General features: G+C 38.8%; 1 protein-coding gene across 2 annotated transcripts in view; it reads left to right on the top strand.

Moving 5' to 3' along the window:
• The window catches only part of scaper (S-phase cyclin A-associated protein in the ER), a 92,096-nt gene that overhangs the window by 25,718 nt on the left and 50,766 nt on the right, over positions 1-15,612 (top strand). For both annotated transcript variants that reach the window (XM_057329117.1, XM_057329118.1), the window contains exons 9-19: positions 667-957; positions 3,527-3,694; positions 3,812-3,878; positions 4,312-4,429; positions 6,355-6,466; positions 6,839-6,979; positions 8,044-8,199; positions 8,309-8,451; positions 8,935-9,016; positions 10,179-10,331; positions 13,026-13,133. In XM_057329117.1, coding sequence (XP_057185100.1) covers positions 667-957; positions 3,527-3,694; positions 3,812-3,878; positions 4,312-4,429; positions 6,355-6,466; positions 6,839-6,979; positions 8,044-8,199; positions 8,309-8,451; positions 8,935-9,016; positions 10,179-10,331; positions 13,026-13,133 — 1,539 coding nt within the window. The remainder of the gene's footprint in view (positions 1-666; positions 958-3,526; positions 3,695-3,811; positions 3,879-4,311; positions 4,430-6,354; positions 6,467-6,838; positions 6,980-8,043; positions 8,200-8,308; positions 8,452-8,934; positions 9,017-10,178; positions 10,332-13,025; positions 13,134-15,612) is intronic.

Below are 15,612 nucleotides of genomic sequence, written 5' to 3'. Positions count from 1 at the left end.
CAAGCATTGATTTTGTGCACGTGTATCCGATTGGTAGAGATCTAATAAGCTTTTATGAAACGTTGACAAAATGACATACGAGATTACATTTGTAGAAGACGACAAAACCGAAATTATGGTTGTAAAATGTAGTGCAATTTCGCTTGATCAAATTCATTTAAAAAGAGTTTTGCTTATGTCATAAAATCACAGATTTTTTGGTTAAAATAAATACTAGTTTATTTAATAAGTTAAATGTGGTATACATATATTTGAAATTTATTTGAAAATATTTCAAGTCTGCATTGTTGCAATGCATTATGGGATTGCTTTCCATGCAAATGCAGTGCTACCATTAACATTTTTTTAACAAGTCTTTAAATGTTTATATTAAACATTATTATAGTTAAGGCCAATTTTGGGAAGAGCCTTCGTGTCAGATGCTTCACTACGCACATAGCATCAAGTTTTATTTGAGATGCGACTCAAACGCATGCTATTTCATTGCACATTTTTTGGTATGCTATGTATTTGTTGTGACAGGCATGAAATTGTGTTATTAGCATGCTTTGTTTTTTCAGTTGTCTGCATTTTCCTGCCGTTCTCTTATCTGGCAACGGTAAGAAGTACCGTGACACGCATGTTCCTGTTCATGTCTGTGTATGCGTTTGTGTGTATATTGCACAGCCCCCCGCAGAAAATGTCGAAGAGCCAGGCCAGAGCGTCAACACGACATCCGAGGACACGGCATCCCCTACTCCGCAGTCCCAGAGCCCGATACTGGTCTCCGCTCCAGGTCCTGATCCTCCGATGGTTTCCCAGTTGGAGGAGCCAGTGACTGGGCGGGCCCAGGGGGAGCAGGGGAGGGAGGGGTTGGAGTGGAAGGTCGCGCCATCGGAAGAAGCGGCAGCAGTGGTCCACCTTCCCCTGGCAGCGGTGAAACTGGAGAGCATGCTGGACCCCACAGAACTATCCACCGTGAGTGCTGAGAGACAAGGGCCAGGGTCAGGTCTCCCGCCTAAACAAAGTCAATCCCAAAAGCAGGATTATGCCACCCCCTAAATGAAAAGGGGGTGAACAAGTATCTGATGCAAATCTTGTAGAGCTTTGAGAGTTGCCACATTTGCACGAGTGTTCATTTTAAGCTTATCAGGTGTCCCTCGTACAAGTTAAACAATTGGAACAGTTTGGTCTGTATGCGCTGTCATTGGCCTTGACCTCCGGTTGAGCCTTGACCTCCTAAAACTCTTTGAGCTCCCAAAATACCACTCATTGCCCCTTTTCCACCCAAAATCTTATTGCAAATCTTTTTGAACTTTGATAGGACTGACTATGATCGATATAACCTGCCCACAGATAATCCTCACTAGTCATTAAGTCATTGCATTGAATTGGTATCTAATAAAAAATTTAGCAATTAAAGGGACTGTTCACCCAAAAACAAATATTCTATCATGGTTTAGTCACCGTCATGACGTACAAAACCTGTATGTTACTCTTTCTACTGTGGAACACAAAAGAAGATATTTTGAGAAGTGTTTCAGTGGTTTTTTGTCCATACAGTGGAAGTCAATGGGGGTCAATGTTGTTTGGTTACCAACATTCTTCAAAATATGTTGTGTTCTGTAGAAGATAGAAAGTCATACAGGTTTGAAAAGTCATGAGGGTAAATAAATAATGAAAAAATTAAAGGGGTCAAATGACAGGGCTAAAACGAATATTATCATTTGTTTTAGATGCAATGCAATGTGTTTACACGATTTAAGGTTCAAAATCGCTGTATTTTTCACATACCGTGCATGTTTGTATCTCCTCTTTGCCCCGCCTCTCAGAAACGCGCAGATTTTTTACAAAGCTCATCGCTCTGAAAAGCGAGGTGTGCTATGATTGGCCAGTTAACCGGTGCGTAGTGATTGGTCGAATACTGCAAGCGTGTGACGGAAATGTACCATATTTGGAACATCAGGTTCCAAAACAATTGTACTGACAGGTACGCCCACCTTACTTGCGTATACATTTGGGCGGTCTTAGTCAAATCATACCACGAACTGACGTAGATTTGTGGGGGTGTGGTTACACGAGGCGTTTCAGGCAGGTCTGGGTGAGCATTCGCTTTTAGATAGAATGCATCTTTTGTTCTGACACTTTCATTTTTGCAATTTTACGTGTCTAATACATGCATGGGCAACTTATAACACACCAAAGACACAGAAAAACACGTATTCGCGCCATATGACCCCTTTAAAATCTTTGAGTGAACTGTCCCTTTAAGACAAGAAGTGCGAAGTGTTCCTCAATGGCTCTTCATACAAGACTGAGACGGTAAAGATGGATTGATCTTAAACACTCAGACGCACAACTGTCGTGTCAAGATTCGTTGCTTCCGAGGTCCCGACACCATCTCTCTGGGTGGGTCAGATAAGCTCCGCTCTGTTAGACTCCAGATGTAAGACCAACAGGCGCCCCGATGAGAGAAATCCACTTCTCATTACGCCTGTTAGCGTGACGTCTGATGCTAGCTCCTGCAGCTCCCGCTGTCTCCATCTTCTCCCACGGCCCACTCGAAATTGGCACTTGGCATACTGTTCACTCGTCAGGTCCTGGAAGCAGAGGTCAAGTGCTGTGGCCTCTGATGGCAATGGGAAGGATAGTTTTTCCAAAATATTTTGGCAATTTACCAGTCATCACGGGTCATGAAGACCCACAGGTGCGTCTGTGTAAGGAATGTATGAGGAACAATGCGCCCTTTAACAAACCTTTCGTTATCAACCTAAAATCAGCATTGACCCTTTACTGTTTTAAGAAAACATTTGCCTGGAAACTAAGTTTGAAGTACTAGAAGGGCTGGTGCCATTCTAGGTTCAAGGCTGAAAAAAAGGGATATTTCACCCCCCCAAAAAATTCTGTCATCATTTATTCACTTTCATGTGGTTGAAAACCTGTATGTGACTCTTTCTTCAGTGCAACACAAAAGAAGATATTTTGAGAAATGTCTCAGTGGTTTTGTGTCCATGCAAAGTCAATGGAGGCCTATGTTGTTTGGTTACCAACATACTTCAAAATATCTTTTGTGTTCGGCAGAAGAAAAAAGTCATACAGATTTGGAATGACATGAGGGTGAGTTAATGATATGTGATATTTTAAGATGTGGTGGAAAAGGTGGATGAGCACCATTTAACATCAAATAAGAACACCTTCCCCATCTCATGTCCTCGTCTTTATTGTGGTTGCGTACTGCATGACTTTGGTATGCATCCCCCGTGCATTTTGTGATTGGTGTTTCATTTTTTGCATTTGTAAAGTTTTTGCGGTACGTTCTCTCCAACAAACGTTGATTGCTTTGAACGTTCGCATTCCTGAAATTAAAGTTTAACGTAATTCCAGATGAAGTGTTGAATTAATTGCACTGTCTTACTTAAAGTTTTTCTGTCTGGGGCATGTGCTCAAAGGCATGGTGTGGATAGCTGTGGATTTTATGCCTCTGACAGCTCGGTTTGGTGCGTTGACTTTTGTGACTAAGCGTGAGTGTTATTGTTCCTGTTGTCAGCCCCAGTCTATGGCTGAAGTTTTAGCTAAGAAGGAAGAGCTGGCCGACCGCCTGGAAAAAGCTAACGAGGAGGCCATCGCGAGCGCCATCGCTGAGGAGGAACAGCTGACGCGGGAGATCCAAGCGGAGAACAACGAACTGGAAACTGACAACGAAAGCGACTTCTCTGTATGTCAACTTTAAGTTTATAGAGATTTATTTAATGTCTAGACTACGAAGACTTCATTGCTGTTGTATACTGAAAAAGCATCTGAGTTAAGTCATTTGTTTTCGTCTCTTTTTAAGGCAAGTATCGGAATTGGAAGTTATGGCCTGAACTTGGACTGGAGCGAAATGTTAGCTGATTATGACGGTATAACACCATTAATGTGTTTATGGTTATAGCATATTTATATCAGTCGATAACCCTTTAACTCAAACTATTAAACGTTTCTGTTAATTGAAATCAAATAAAAATCAACCTCAATATTATTTGAAAACTTAACTAAATGGAAATTAGTTTAATTGTTAATGTTGCCATAGCAATAAACCGAATGCATAATGCAATTCAAAATAGTAATAAAACTACAATAAGACTGAAATAAAAGCTAAAATAACTATGATAGCAGTATCATTTAATGACAGAAAACATTAAAATTCATAAAAAAATGTATCTCAACACAATATTTTTTGAATATGATTAAAATTAGATTATTTATGTTTTAGTTATATTTTTAATTTTCTCTAAACTATTTTGAAAATGTTCATTTCGTAATCCCATTGTTTTTTCTTCTCTGTTTTCTCAGCTCGGGAGCCCTGGCGTCAGAGCACCTCATGGGGTGACATAGTTGAAGAAGAACCATCACGTCCACCTGGCCATGGCATCCACATGCATGAGAAACTGTCTTCTCCTTCACGTAAACGGTATACAAGTCACATTCTCCCACATTTGCTTGAATACATAAACAAAGTTGCTTTAAATTAATAACATTTCTATTGGAGGCTAAATTCTCCTGAAGACCTTTTCACGCCAAGGACGATGGTGATGGTGATAACTATGAAATTCAAGTTTTAAAAGTAGATGTAAATTAGGGCTCTCCACGTTAAGGCGTTAGCGCATGCAATTTTTTTTTCCAGATTAGCGCGTTAAAAATATTCATCCGTTTATTTTGTCATCCTTTGTCTAGCGTTACATCATATAATCACGCTCTTATTCGTGTACAGGCTTTTAAACCACTTATGCACGATTTGAAACAGTTGCTTTGACACATTCAATGAAGATAGACGGCTTCTAGCTGTGGGATGCGGCAAAACGCAACGCGAGGTCCAGTCTGATGTACAGTATACGCCACAGGCTAAAGGCTGCGTCAGTGAATCTCTGTCAGACAGCGCATCCGTATTAAGTTCTCTTTCGTGCTTGAATGAACGAAACCACACAAGATTATGCCAGAAAGTCCGTTTTGTCTAGCATTTTCATAAGCGCAGACTTCAGCGTGTTAAATACAATCTTAAATGAATATAAAAGGGTTGTGAACATCTGTGTAAAGAGACAGCTCTTAAAGGGGCCGCATTCATAAAACTGCTGCTGTGACTCCCGTCATTAATGTTAATCAAAGAACAAAAGAAAAGGGCAATTCAATGTGTTTTTGTAGCTTTAATGAGAATTTTTCTGTATTTAATTTAGAATTTAGCTTTAAAGCCTGTAAAGTGTTTGAGAGCTTCATTCAATTTCTGTATTTTTTCTACCTGTTAGACATGATAGCTCTCATTTATACTGTTGAATGGCTATAATTAATGTTAAAATAAATAAAAAATAATCAATTTAATAGAGACATCAGTTACAGTACTAATATTGGAAGGTTGGCTTTCATTCATAAAACGATGCTGTTAAAGAAATTTGTTGATTCTACTTTAATTTGTAGATTAAATTTCAAATGATTAGAATGTAAAAGTATGTTTTAAAACATTCATGTTTTGTGCGATTAAATGTGATAAATCACAGAAAAAAATGTGTGCATTTTTTTATCGATTTACAGCGGTAATGTTAAAATAAAAGAGCAGCCCACACTACAATTATAACGGTAAAGGTACAGAGGAATTATTTCATTGGGATCACTTTCAGAGAGATTTTTTCCCAGTTGTTGAACTATTAAACAAACAATGCTCACGCATTACAAATGTGAAAGAACTTTGGTGTGAACGGGCCTGTCATTGGTCAAACAGGTAGTCCTGCCCCCTTTGCTTGGGACAGTGTAAAGTCTTGTCCAGTTGGCCAATCAAACATAAAAATGTTGCTTCTACTGTGAAAGTGTATGAACTTATGCATTGCTAATTGCTAACCAGTATGTTAGTTTTAAAAATGTATTCTGTGAGAGTTACAAGAAATGTTAAAGTCCCGTGAACAGAAAGTTGCGATCGTTTTTACTTCCGTATTCTGACGCATTTCCTAGTGAAATGGAATTTCGAATAAAAGAAAAGTGGGCGTGGCTTGTTTTTTCACTGCGATTTGATTGGATGTCTTAAATCAGCCGTTGCATTTTAAAAGGTAACTGGGAGCAGACTGACAGTTTAAGGGGAGGAGTTAATAGATACTCCTCCCAAACCGTCTTATTTACGTCATTTGAGATAGATAGTCACTCGAGGGCGGAAGTACTTTTCAGAATTAACTGAAGATTATGAGGGCACATTAATTTTAAAAAGAGAGAATGCTCACATTGGTAAGCTACACTATAAACGCCCACAATAAATGCTGCAATATGTCATAAAAAAAGTGGGATTGTAATGTTTAATTTCACTGGGACTTTAAGGAGCACATTGAAACGTTTTCTGCTGTTTGTTGTCATTATCAGAACCATCGCAGAATCAAAGAAAAAGTATGAAGAGAAGCAACTTAAAGCCCAGCAGCTCCGAGACAAGCTCCGAGAGGAGAAGACGCACAAACTGCAGAAACTCATAGAAAGAGTATGTCGGTTTCTTCTTCTACACCTGTAGACACGGCTCGGTTAGTTTTCCCCAACCCATTTCAGCCACCGGGGAAAATCCAATCCGTATAGATGTTGAAAGAATCACTTAACAGCCATTTTAGTCGTTCATGGTGATGCACTCTGGCCAAGACTCTTAAATCTAATGTTGGTAACCTTGCAGAGTATGTTTGTTTTTGTTCTGCCCCGTTCTTGTGAGATGAGTGAGATCTAAGACAATATTGCATATTTATTTATCCGTACTTGAAGTTGGCCGCTAACATGTTTCTCACACCTCTGACAGCTTTGACCTCCGCAGTCTCAGAACAGTTGTTTTGTGGGGATTTGATCTTCACGTGTCGTTCTTTTTCAGGAGAAGGAGGTGAGTAAATGGAAAGAGGAGCTGTTGGATCAGAGGAGGAGGATGATGGAGGAAAAGCTGCTTCATGCTGAATTCAAGCGAGAGCTTCAGCTACAGGCCATCGTGAAGAAAGCGCAGGAAGAGGAGGCAAAGGTTTGCAGTTTTCATCAGCGACAAACAGACATTTTAAAGTGTGATACTTTACCGATAACACAGTGGAACAAATTGTTGTTTCACCAGACCGTTTTATAGTTCTTGTACAATTCTGTGGTGCTAGTTATCGTGGTAATATTTATTTTCATGTAGCATCAATGGTTTTTAGTGTATATTTAGCTCAAGTAAATGTTGAGCTTATATCATTCATTACGATATAACGGATAAATAAACAAATAAACAAAAATTGCGCACATTTTCACATATTTAAAAAATTATTTTCCAATTGTCACCAATTCTAGAAATGTCTGTAGCACAGGGAAGGTGAGATGAAGCGATGACGTGTGACTATATCTAGAACTTGGTTCGTGAGGACAGCAGTCATAAAAGACAAAAACGATCAAATGTACACTTCTGAAGTTTCGGACGACTCATTTTTAGTTAAACTGTTGTTTTGAGCTCAGCGTTATGCAGTACCTTGTCATTTCTGTGTATAAGTAATAATACCGAAATGTATAAATGTGTGAAAACATTTTTTAGTATTGAGCACCGTCAATGGTAAAAAAAATAATGTGATATTCGTATTCAGCATGTTAAAGAAAATAAAGAAACAGTAGAGATTAAAGCCCATTGCACGTTGAGTCCGAAATTTACGTCCGAAATTTCCGCACGTTAAAAAATAAATACGACCTCACGTTGTGTCAATCACATTTACACACTGCCTCCGATATTTTCGTCCCTCATAAAAAAATTCGGACCCGGGTTCGATTTTCTACGTTTTTCGCATCCGTCAAGCATTTTGAGTGGCCTTTTTTTAACAATTCAGAGACACCGTACAAACAAGAGCCAAATACGGAAAAACGCATACGAAAATTTCGGACTGTATGTGCAAAGACCTTAAAGCGAAACAACTTTTAAAAAAATTGTTACATTGCGTAAGTTATTACTATCACCTACGGTGGCGATGAACAATAATAATATAAATCACACCGTTAGCATGTACTGCATCTCATGTTTGGAAAGCTGTTCTGGAAAGCACTGAGAATGTGTTGGCTGTTGTGCAGGTGAATGAGATCGCTTTTATCAACACTCTGGAAGCCCAGAATAAGAGACACGACGTACTGGCTAAGCTAAACGAATACGAACAACGACTCAACGAGCTACAAGAGGAACGCCAGCACAGACAGGAAGAGAAACAGGCCAGGGATGAAGCCGTCCAGGTACAGAACTCCTTTGTTTCTTTTCTCTCACATATGATATCTCGTCATTTACCTCAGTCGTATTCTTTAGCATGAAAAAGGCTAAATGTGGCGTTAATTGTCTGTTCAGGAGCGCAAGCGGGCGCTGGAGGCCGAGCGACAGGCTCGCGTGGAGGAGCTGCTGATAAGGAGGAGAGAACAGGAGACGAGAATCGAACAGCAGCGGCAGGAAAAGGAGCGAGCGAGGGAAGACGCGGCACGGGAGAGAGCCAGGTTAGCGCCGCAACATCCTGCCAAATAGGCCGGGAACTTGAATCAGCGAAACTCAAGGATACACACAACAGTTCTAGTGACTCGTGGGAATTGAAGCGTTTCAAACTTTTATTAGTGGAGTGTGTTTATGTGTGTAAGATCAACAAAAATATATGGAATACGGATGTTTGTTTTTATTGATACATTGATGTAAACTGGATATGGAACGTTTGTCAGACAGAGTTTGATGTTGGTTTGAGTTTACAAGAGAATTAAAGGGTCTTTGAAGGTGATAGTTAAAGATTTTAAGGCTTTGTTTACTTTTTGGCCAGTTTGACTGAGTCTGTCATTGAAACTTTGTGTAGACTGAATTCATGGTCACGCGTAACCTGGGTGGATGGGTAGATGCCACAGTATTATGGGTGGTTAAAAGGTGATTGCTATGCCGTTCTTATTACACAAACACTAAAACAGGTCTCATCTTCTGTTAAACAAACACTATAGGGACCGCGAGGAGCGTCTGGCTGCGCTTAGTGCAGCTCAACAGGAAGCCATGGAGGAACTACAGAAGAAAATCCAGATGAAGGTGAACTACCAGTATAAACCATCTAAATTCTAACAATTACAATGTTTGATTTACATCTGGGACAATCCTATACTGCTGGTCAGGTAGCTTTATATAGAATCCAGATAGGTTCAATATAGATTCAATATCATGTAGGTTCAGATTCAGATAGATTTAGTGAGGATTCAGGTATAATTCAGGTAGATTTCGGGTGACCATACGTGCATACGTCATCACACTTTGGTTAAAGAAAACCTAAATTTGAATAAATTAACATTTATTTATCTTAAGACGTATATTCATTGTCGTTTCTACCTTAAAACACAAAGGTGGTTTTTCTGAAATAACTTGAAATAATCAACCTCGATGACGTATGTGGTGGACAAATGCGACCTCTGGAGGAAGCACCCAAAATCCTGGCCAGGACGTGTCTGGGAAAAACGTCACGTATAGTCACCCCTAGATAGATTTAATATACTATGGATTAAGGTAGTTATCAGATTCAGTATAGATTCAATACATTGAAGATTCAGTTAGGTATAAGATTCAGTGCTCGGCTCAGATTCCAATTGCATTCGACGTAGGATCCCAAATAATTCAATAAAGACTCAGATTTCAGATAGATTACTTATAGATTCAGTTAGTTACACCAGATAGATTTAGTATAGATTCAGATAGATTAGATATACATTTAATATTTATTTAGAGATAGATTCGAAAGATTACATATACATTTAATATTTATTTAGATGGATTTCAGATAGATTCAGTAAAGATTCCACTAGATTTTCAGATTCAATTTAGGTTCAGATTCAAGTAGATTTACTATGGATTTAGTATAGAAATGTTTTTCATGGTCTTAAAAATCTTTTAATCTAAAAGGTGCATGTTTAAACGTTTCAAAATGCTATAAAAAATACTAAAAACCTCAAGAAGCTGGCTGAAAATGCCAAGAGTATGAATAATTTTAAGACGTTAAAATAACAGTTTTGTTTCTTTTGGATGCTTTTAGCCACCGTATATTTCCTTGAGGTACCATTGTATTCTATGGTTTTGATAGTTTATTTTTATAAAAAAAATGTATTCTTTTAAATGATAGATTCAGCTTCTGATAGATTTGATATAGATTCAACATGGATTTAGCTTCAGATTCCAGATTCTTTTTTTCTTTGTTTTGGTGCAGCATGACGAGAGCAGCCGCAGACACATGGAGCAAATCGAGCAGAGAAAAGAGAAGGCGGCCGAGCTGAGCAGTGGCAGACACGCTAACACAGACTACGCACCCAAACTCACACCTTACGAACGGAAGAAACAATGCTCGCTCTGTAATGTTGTGGTAAGTCATCAGAGACTCAAAAGAGCCGATTTTATTCTGAGACAACAAATAGAACTGGAAATAAAATCAAGTTCCAAAACACTCCTACAGCCCCCATACATCCATCCCCTGTCTGCCATTCAGGTAGCCCCGCCCCAACTCGCCCCATTGGTTGAGCCAGAAGTTGACACATCGGCCTTCTCAAACAGAGTAATGTTTTGAAAGCGCCGCAGTTGTAAGCCAGCCTGCGAATGGTTTACTTTATAGTTGACTTTACACATTAAACTGTGATGTTTGGCCAAACGCTGGAACGTTTAGGGCGCGATGCATTTCCTCCAGTCACGCCAAAAACTGGGGAAAAGTTTCTCCGGAGCCGAATGCTGTGAGGATGTACAATTTAGCCTTTGTTACTTTGCCAGGCAGCGTACATAAAATCACAGACTACAAGGATTTTTATTTAAATGAGAATTTAACCGCATTAATTAAACATGAACTGTGGGAGGAGATTCATAGCTGGGCATGATTATGATTTTCAAGCAACGGACAACAAATCTCAGAGTGGCCACGTTTATCTCTGACACGTATGCTTTTTACTGCGACCAGGGCCAGACACCTTGGAGCTTCAAACTGACATCAGATTAAGCTTTGAGGAGAATGAAATCTTGTTAAAAATGTCAGATGACCTTGGCCAGGCACTGACACCAGAGATCAACCCTGGGTCAGCTGGAAGCACTCTAGTTAATGATATTATACACAGACTCTCCTGTGTGGGCTCGACTCCAGGACTCGGCACAGGAGACAAACAACACAAGCATCCAGAGACTGGTGTCCTCACCTGGCACAGGAAAAAACCTGTGTCCGTTTGGTTAAATTCAGGTTTTTTGCTTAGTCAAGCACGACAGATTTGTGCAAAGTAGGGCTGTTCAACGATTAATCGCGATTAATCGCATCCGGAATAAAAGTTTGTGTTTACATAAAATATGTCTGTGCAATGTGCATATTTATTTTGTATTTACAAACATGCGCGTACAAATACAGTACATGTATATCTTTAGGAAATATTTGCTTGTATAAATTTATATTTATGTATAATTATAATTATATATAAACATTTATTCATTTTTATATTTTTCTTAAATATTTACGTGTATGTGTTTATAAATGCAAAATTAGCATGCACAGTGCACAGACATATATTATGTAAACACAAACTTTTATTCTGCACACAATTAATCACGATTAATCATTGAACTGCCCTAGTGCAAAGCAAACTTGTAGTATTGAAGTATAGAGAATACCTCATAGAGAAACCTAGATGGTTAAATGTTTTAATGAAGGGCGGTGTTAAAAGTTCATGGCAACTTTGGTTATAAGCCTAGACACTTAAAAATGCACATTTGGTCATCACTTATTTATCCTTTTTCTGTTTAACACAAACAGAGATGTTTTGAAGAGCGTTTTACTGTTTATTATTCGTTATTGTGCATCTTTAGAAAACACAAGTGGAACATGTAGTGCTCAGGACGGTTTTACGCTAAGGTAATACTTTTGGTTATTTACAGAACTTTTTATATTTCTACAAGATATATTTAAATCCATTATGTATTTAAAGATGAAAAGTATTTTAATCTTATACTGCAAGTGAATTAAAGGCTTAAATTTGTATATCAGTTAATAGTATTAATTGTCAAAGCTGTAAAGCAGACAATTAATCGCCATAATCGCGATTATATATGACACAATTAACCGTCAACCAACTTTCATAACCGTAACAACCCTAGCGATTTTCTTTACTGTACTTAAAGCACACCGTGACTAGAGGCTTTCGAACAAAAAAATGAATAATAAAAAAATGAAAATGTGCCACAAATGTAATCCATACGAAATATGCTATATATCTGATAGCTTTGTGTAAGGAACAACCTTGTGGCGTAGCTCTCAGATCTCAATCGTGCTTTGATTTCCCGTGCCAATTTTTTGTTATGAGACACCCGAGAACCTTTGTCGCTTTCTATCGTTGATGTCAAACCCAGAAAATGATGTTTTTGAGCTGTGAAGCAGGTGAAGATTATCACTAAATTAAACATTTTCCATACAGGTGTGTGTGAAAAAAATCCAAACCTAGAGTTTTGTTTTAGTAACTTGTTCACTTTACAATACCTACATCACACTTCAACAAGATGAAGGGTTTGTTGCAGGGTTTGAAGCTGCAGACTTTTGGTTTCCAGCCTGGCTCTTTACCTTCTAAACCACATTTCTCTAATTTCCCAAAACAGAAATAATACATGAATAATCCAGGTATTTTGCGAAGGAGGAGTCTGTGTGTTTTTCACATGACCTCTTGAGTTTCTGGGACAGTTGAGCTGCCCTACAAAGTCAAGAGGTGACACTTGAGCTAACCGACAACAGTGCCTGGGGCGCCGGCGCGTTCAAAGCGGAGTCGTCAAAGCTTTTCGTTCACTTATAGTTATTCAGCGTCATCTGATTTTCAAACTCTTATGAGATGTGTCTGTCAGCTTTGCAGATGTCAGTCAGAATCAAGGGATCATATTTAGCTTTGAAAGGTCGGAACATATGTCTCGACACCTGAGAACTGTCAAACCGTGAATGATGGCATAACGTATTGTGAGGTGGATGTGTGCGTCTCGGGCCATCGGCTTTCTCTTCGGTGGATCCCCCTCGAGTGACCTGTGACCTCTGTGTTTGTGTTTTTAGATCACCTCTGAAGTCCACCTGTTCAGTCACATTAAGGGAAAGAGGCACCAGCACGCCGTACGAGACAGCAGCAGCATTCAGGGGCGCGAGCTATCTGATGAGGAGGTGGTGAGTTTCTCGAAAAGAATTACACTTACACTGAGGAAACCAGGCTTCACACCCAGGGGTTCATAATGGAACTGTAGGGAGTTTGCAATCTGTAAGTTTTTCAAAAAAATCTAAATCAAAGTAATTATGAAATGAATTTACTAAAGTAATAATTTAAGTAATTACACAAAATTGAAAAAAGATTTATTATTTATTTATTTAATTATTATTTATTTATTTATTACATTTAAACAAAATATAAATAGAAAAAATGACTTTAACCCACGTAAAGAAAGGTATGTAAAGTAACCCGCAATTTTATGTTTCAAACAGAGGTGGTGACAAAGAGGCAAAACTTACAGATTGCAAAGGAATTACAAAATTAAATTACTAAAGCAATAATTGAAGTAATTACACAAATTGAAAAAAAAAAAAGATGTATTATTTATTTAATTATTATTTATTTATTTATTTATTTATTACAAATAAACAAAAATATATAATTTAAAGAAAAAAACATCATTAATTAGTTATCCATTAAGTCTGTTCATATTTAATAAAAGGATTAAAAAATGCTCACATTTTACAAGGTTCCTCAGGTATATGTGTTCTAGAGGTCGACAATAAAGAAGCCCCCTAAATCCTATAAAACAATTAGAAACTCTAGTGATACCCGTAAATAACATTATTTGTGAGAATGTTTTTCTTCCTGACGGCCACCACGCACATACTCCACTCAAGTGCATCTTTTATGGGATACATTTCATTTTATGATTTTTATGACATCATCAACAGTTTCCCCCATTTTCACAAATTTGTGGGACTGTAAAACGCTACGACGGAATCAACAGAGTTTGCGTATACGACACAAGGTGAGCTCACCCTCCGTCGCTTTCGGCTTTGACAGAGCGGTTTTCCGCTTGGGATCTCTCATCGCAATATGAGATTGCCTTTCACACTGGGCTTCTTTGTACGGCTGACAACTGTTGGTGCTATATGCCGCACCTTTGGCCCCTGAACCTCCTTCATTCGAACCTTTTTCTCAGCGAGTAATATTTAAACCCCCTCCGTCACCTCTAAATCATTAGCTTTGGCTGAGGCCACCCATTTCTCTGCCTGACAGCGTGATAAACACACAGTCGACCCGCTGCAGCGTGTCTCGCAACAGTACGACACGTCAGGTGCGGCCAACTTAATGAGCCCTGTCTAAACTGTGAAGCTTGATGTATTAAATTGAATTGACCGTTTGTGTTAAACGACTTTTTAAATAACTTTCATTCCGCCTACATAAAATAAGGAAATAGCTGTTTACCTGTGATTTATAAGACGCATATTTAACAGTCAGCAAAATTAAAAATTAGAGACTGGTGTGTTTGAGGTGGAAATTTGTCCCGTGGTTAATTATAGTTCCCCCGTCTTCCATCGGAAGAAAAGACGTTACTTACAGCACTTTAGGTTTTTAAGCAACAGTTGCTGCGTTTTATGGAAACCCAGTGCAGGATTCTTTGTTTTGATAGTCTTGCTACGGACGCCACGGAGATCCTTATTTATGTCTCTGCCCATTTTGGCATGCCGTATTTCATTCACGCAACCGCCAACTATTTTCCAGTCGGCGCTTCCATAATTCTTGCCGTTATGAAAGATTTTTAATTAAACCTAAGATGGTTGGCTGAACCGTGCAGAGGTCACAACATAGTTTTTCAGCGGAAGCGGGCAAAGAGTCTCTGACTGTCCTTATATTTAGTCATATTTCGCTGTTTTAAAGACTCTGGAGTGAAATGGAAAATGCGGCGATTATCAACAGCCATGGATCAATGCGGCCATAGGACACTTTGGATTGCCTTTTGGACTCTTTTCTCCTTTATTGGTTGTCATCTGGTCTGGTTTAGTGTAATATATCGCCCACTTCAGACCCCTCATTTTTTGACTTATTGGAGTTTTATTTATCGTCGACCCATGACAATCGATTTCGGTTATTTCAGTTAAAATATCTTGCAGTTTTTCAGAAATGTTGTGTCGTGGTTGTCAAACAACCACTTCAGATACATTGTGGGGTGGTTTCATGTGGCACATTCAAGGGCCGTGTCCTCAACCCATTCCCCCTTCTTTCCTCCAAGAAAGTTGTATAGAGTAACTTCACAGTTAAACTAGTGTGTTAAATTTTATCAGACAGACAAAGAGACACATTGTAAGTCACTTTGGATTAAAGCAGCAACTAATTAAATAAATGTGAATGTAAATGGGTCTGTTATGGTGTTCTGCATGTTCTGGTTGTTAGGTGGTTACTAGGTGGTTGATATGCAGTTTCTAAGGTGTTCTGAGTGAATGCTAAGTGGGTGCTAAGGTGTCCTAGTGGATGCAGGGTGTTTGCTGAGGTGTTCTAAATGGTTGCTAGGCAGTTTTTCAGGTGTTTGAGCAGTTACTGTGTGGTTTCTAAGGTGTTCTGAGTGAATGATTGGTGGTTGCTAGGCAGTTTCTAGGTTGTTCTGAGTGGATGCTA

The sequence above is a fragment of the Triplophysa rosa genome, linkage group LG3 (genome assembly GCF_024868665.1).
Source record: "Triplophysa rosa linkage group LG3, Trosa_1v2, whole genome shotgun sequence".
NCBI lineage: Eukaryota > Metazoa > Chordata > Actinopteri > Cypriniformes > Nemacheilidae > Triplophysa > Triplophysa rosa.
The sequence above is the reverse complement of the archived record's forward strand: the minus strand, read 5'-3'. Positions and strand labels throughout refer to the sequence as shown.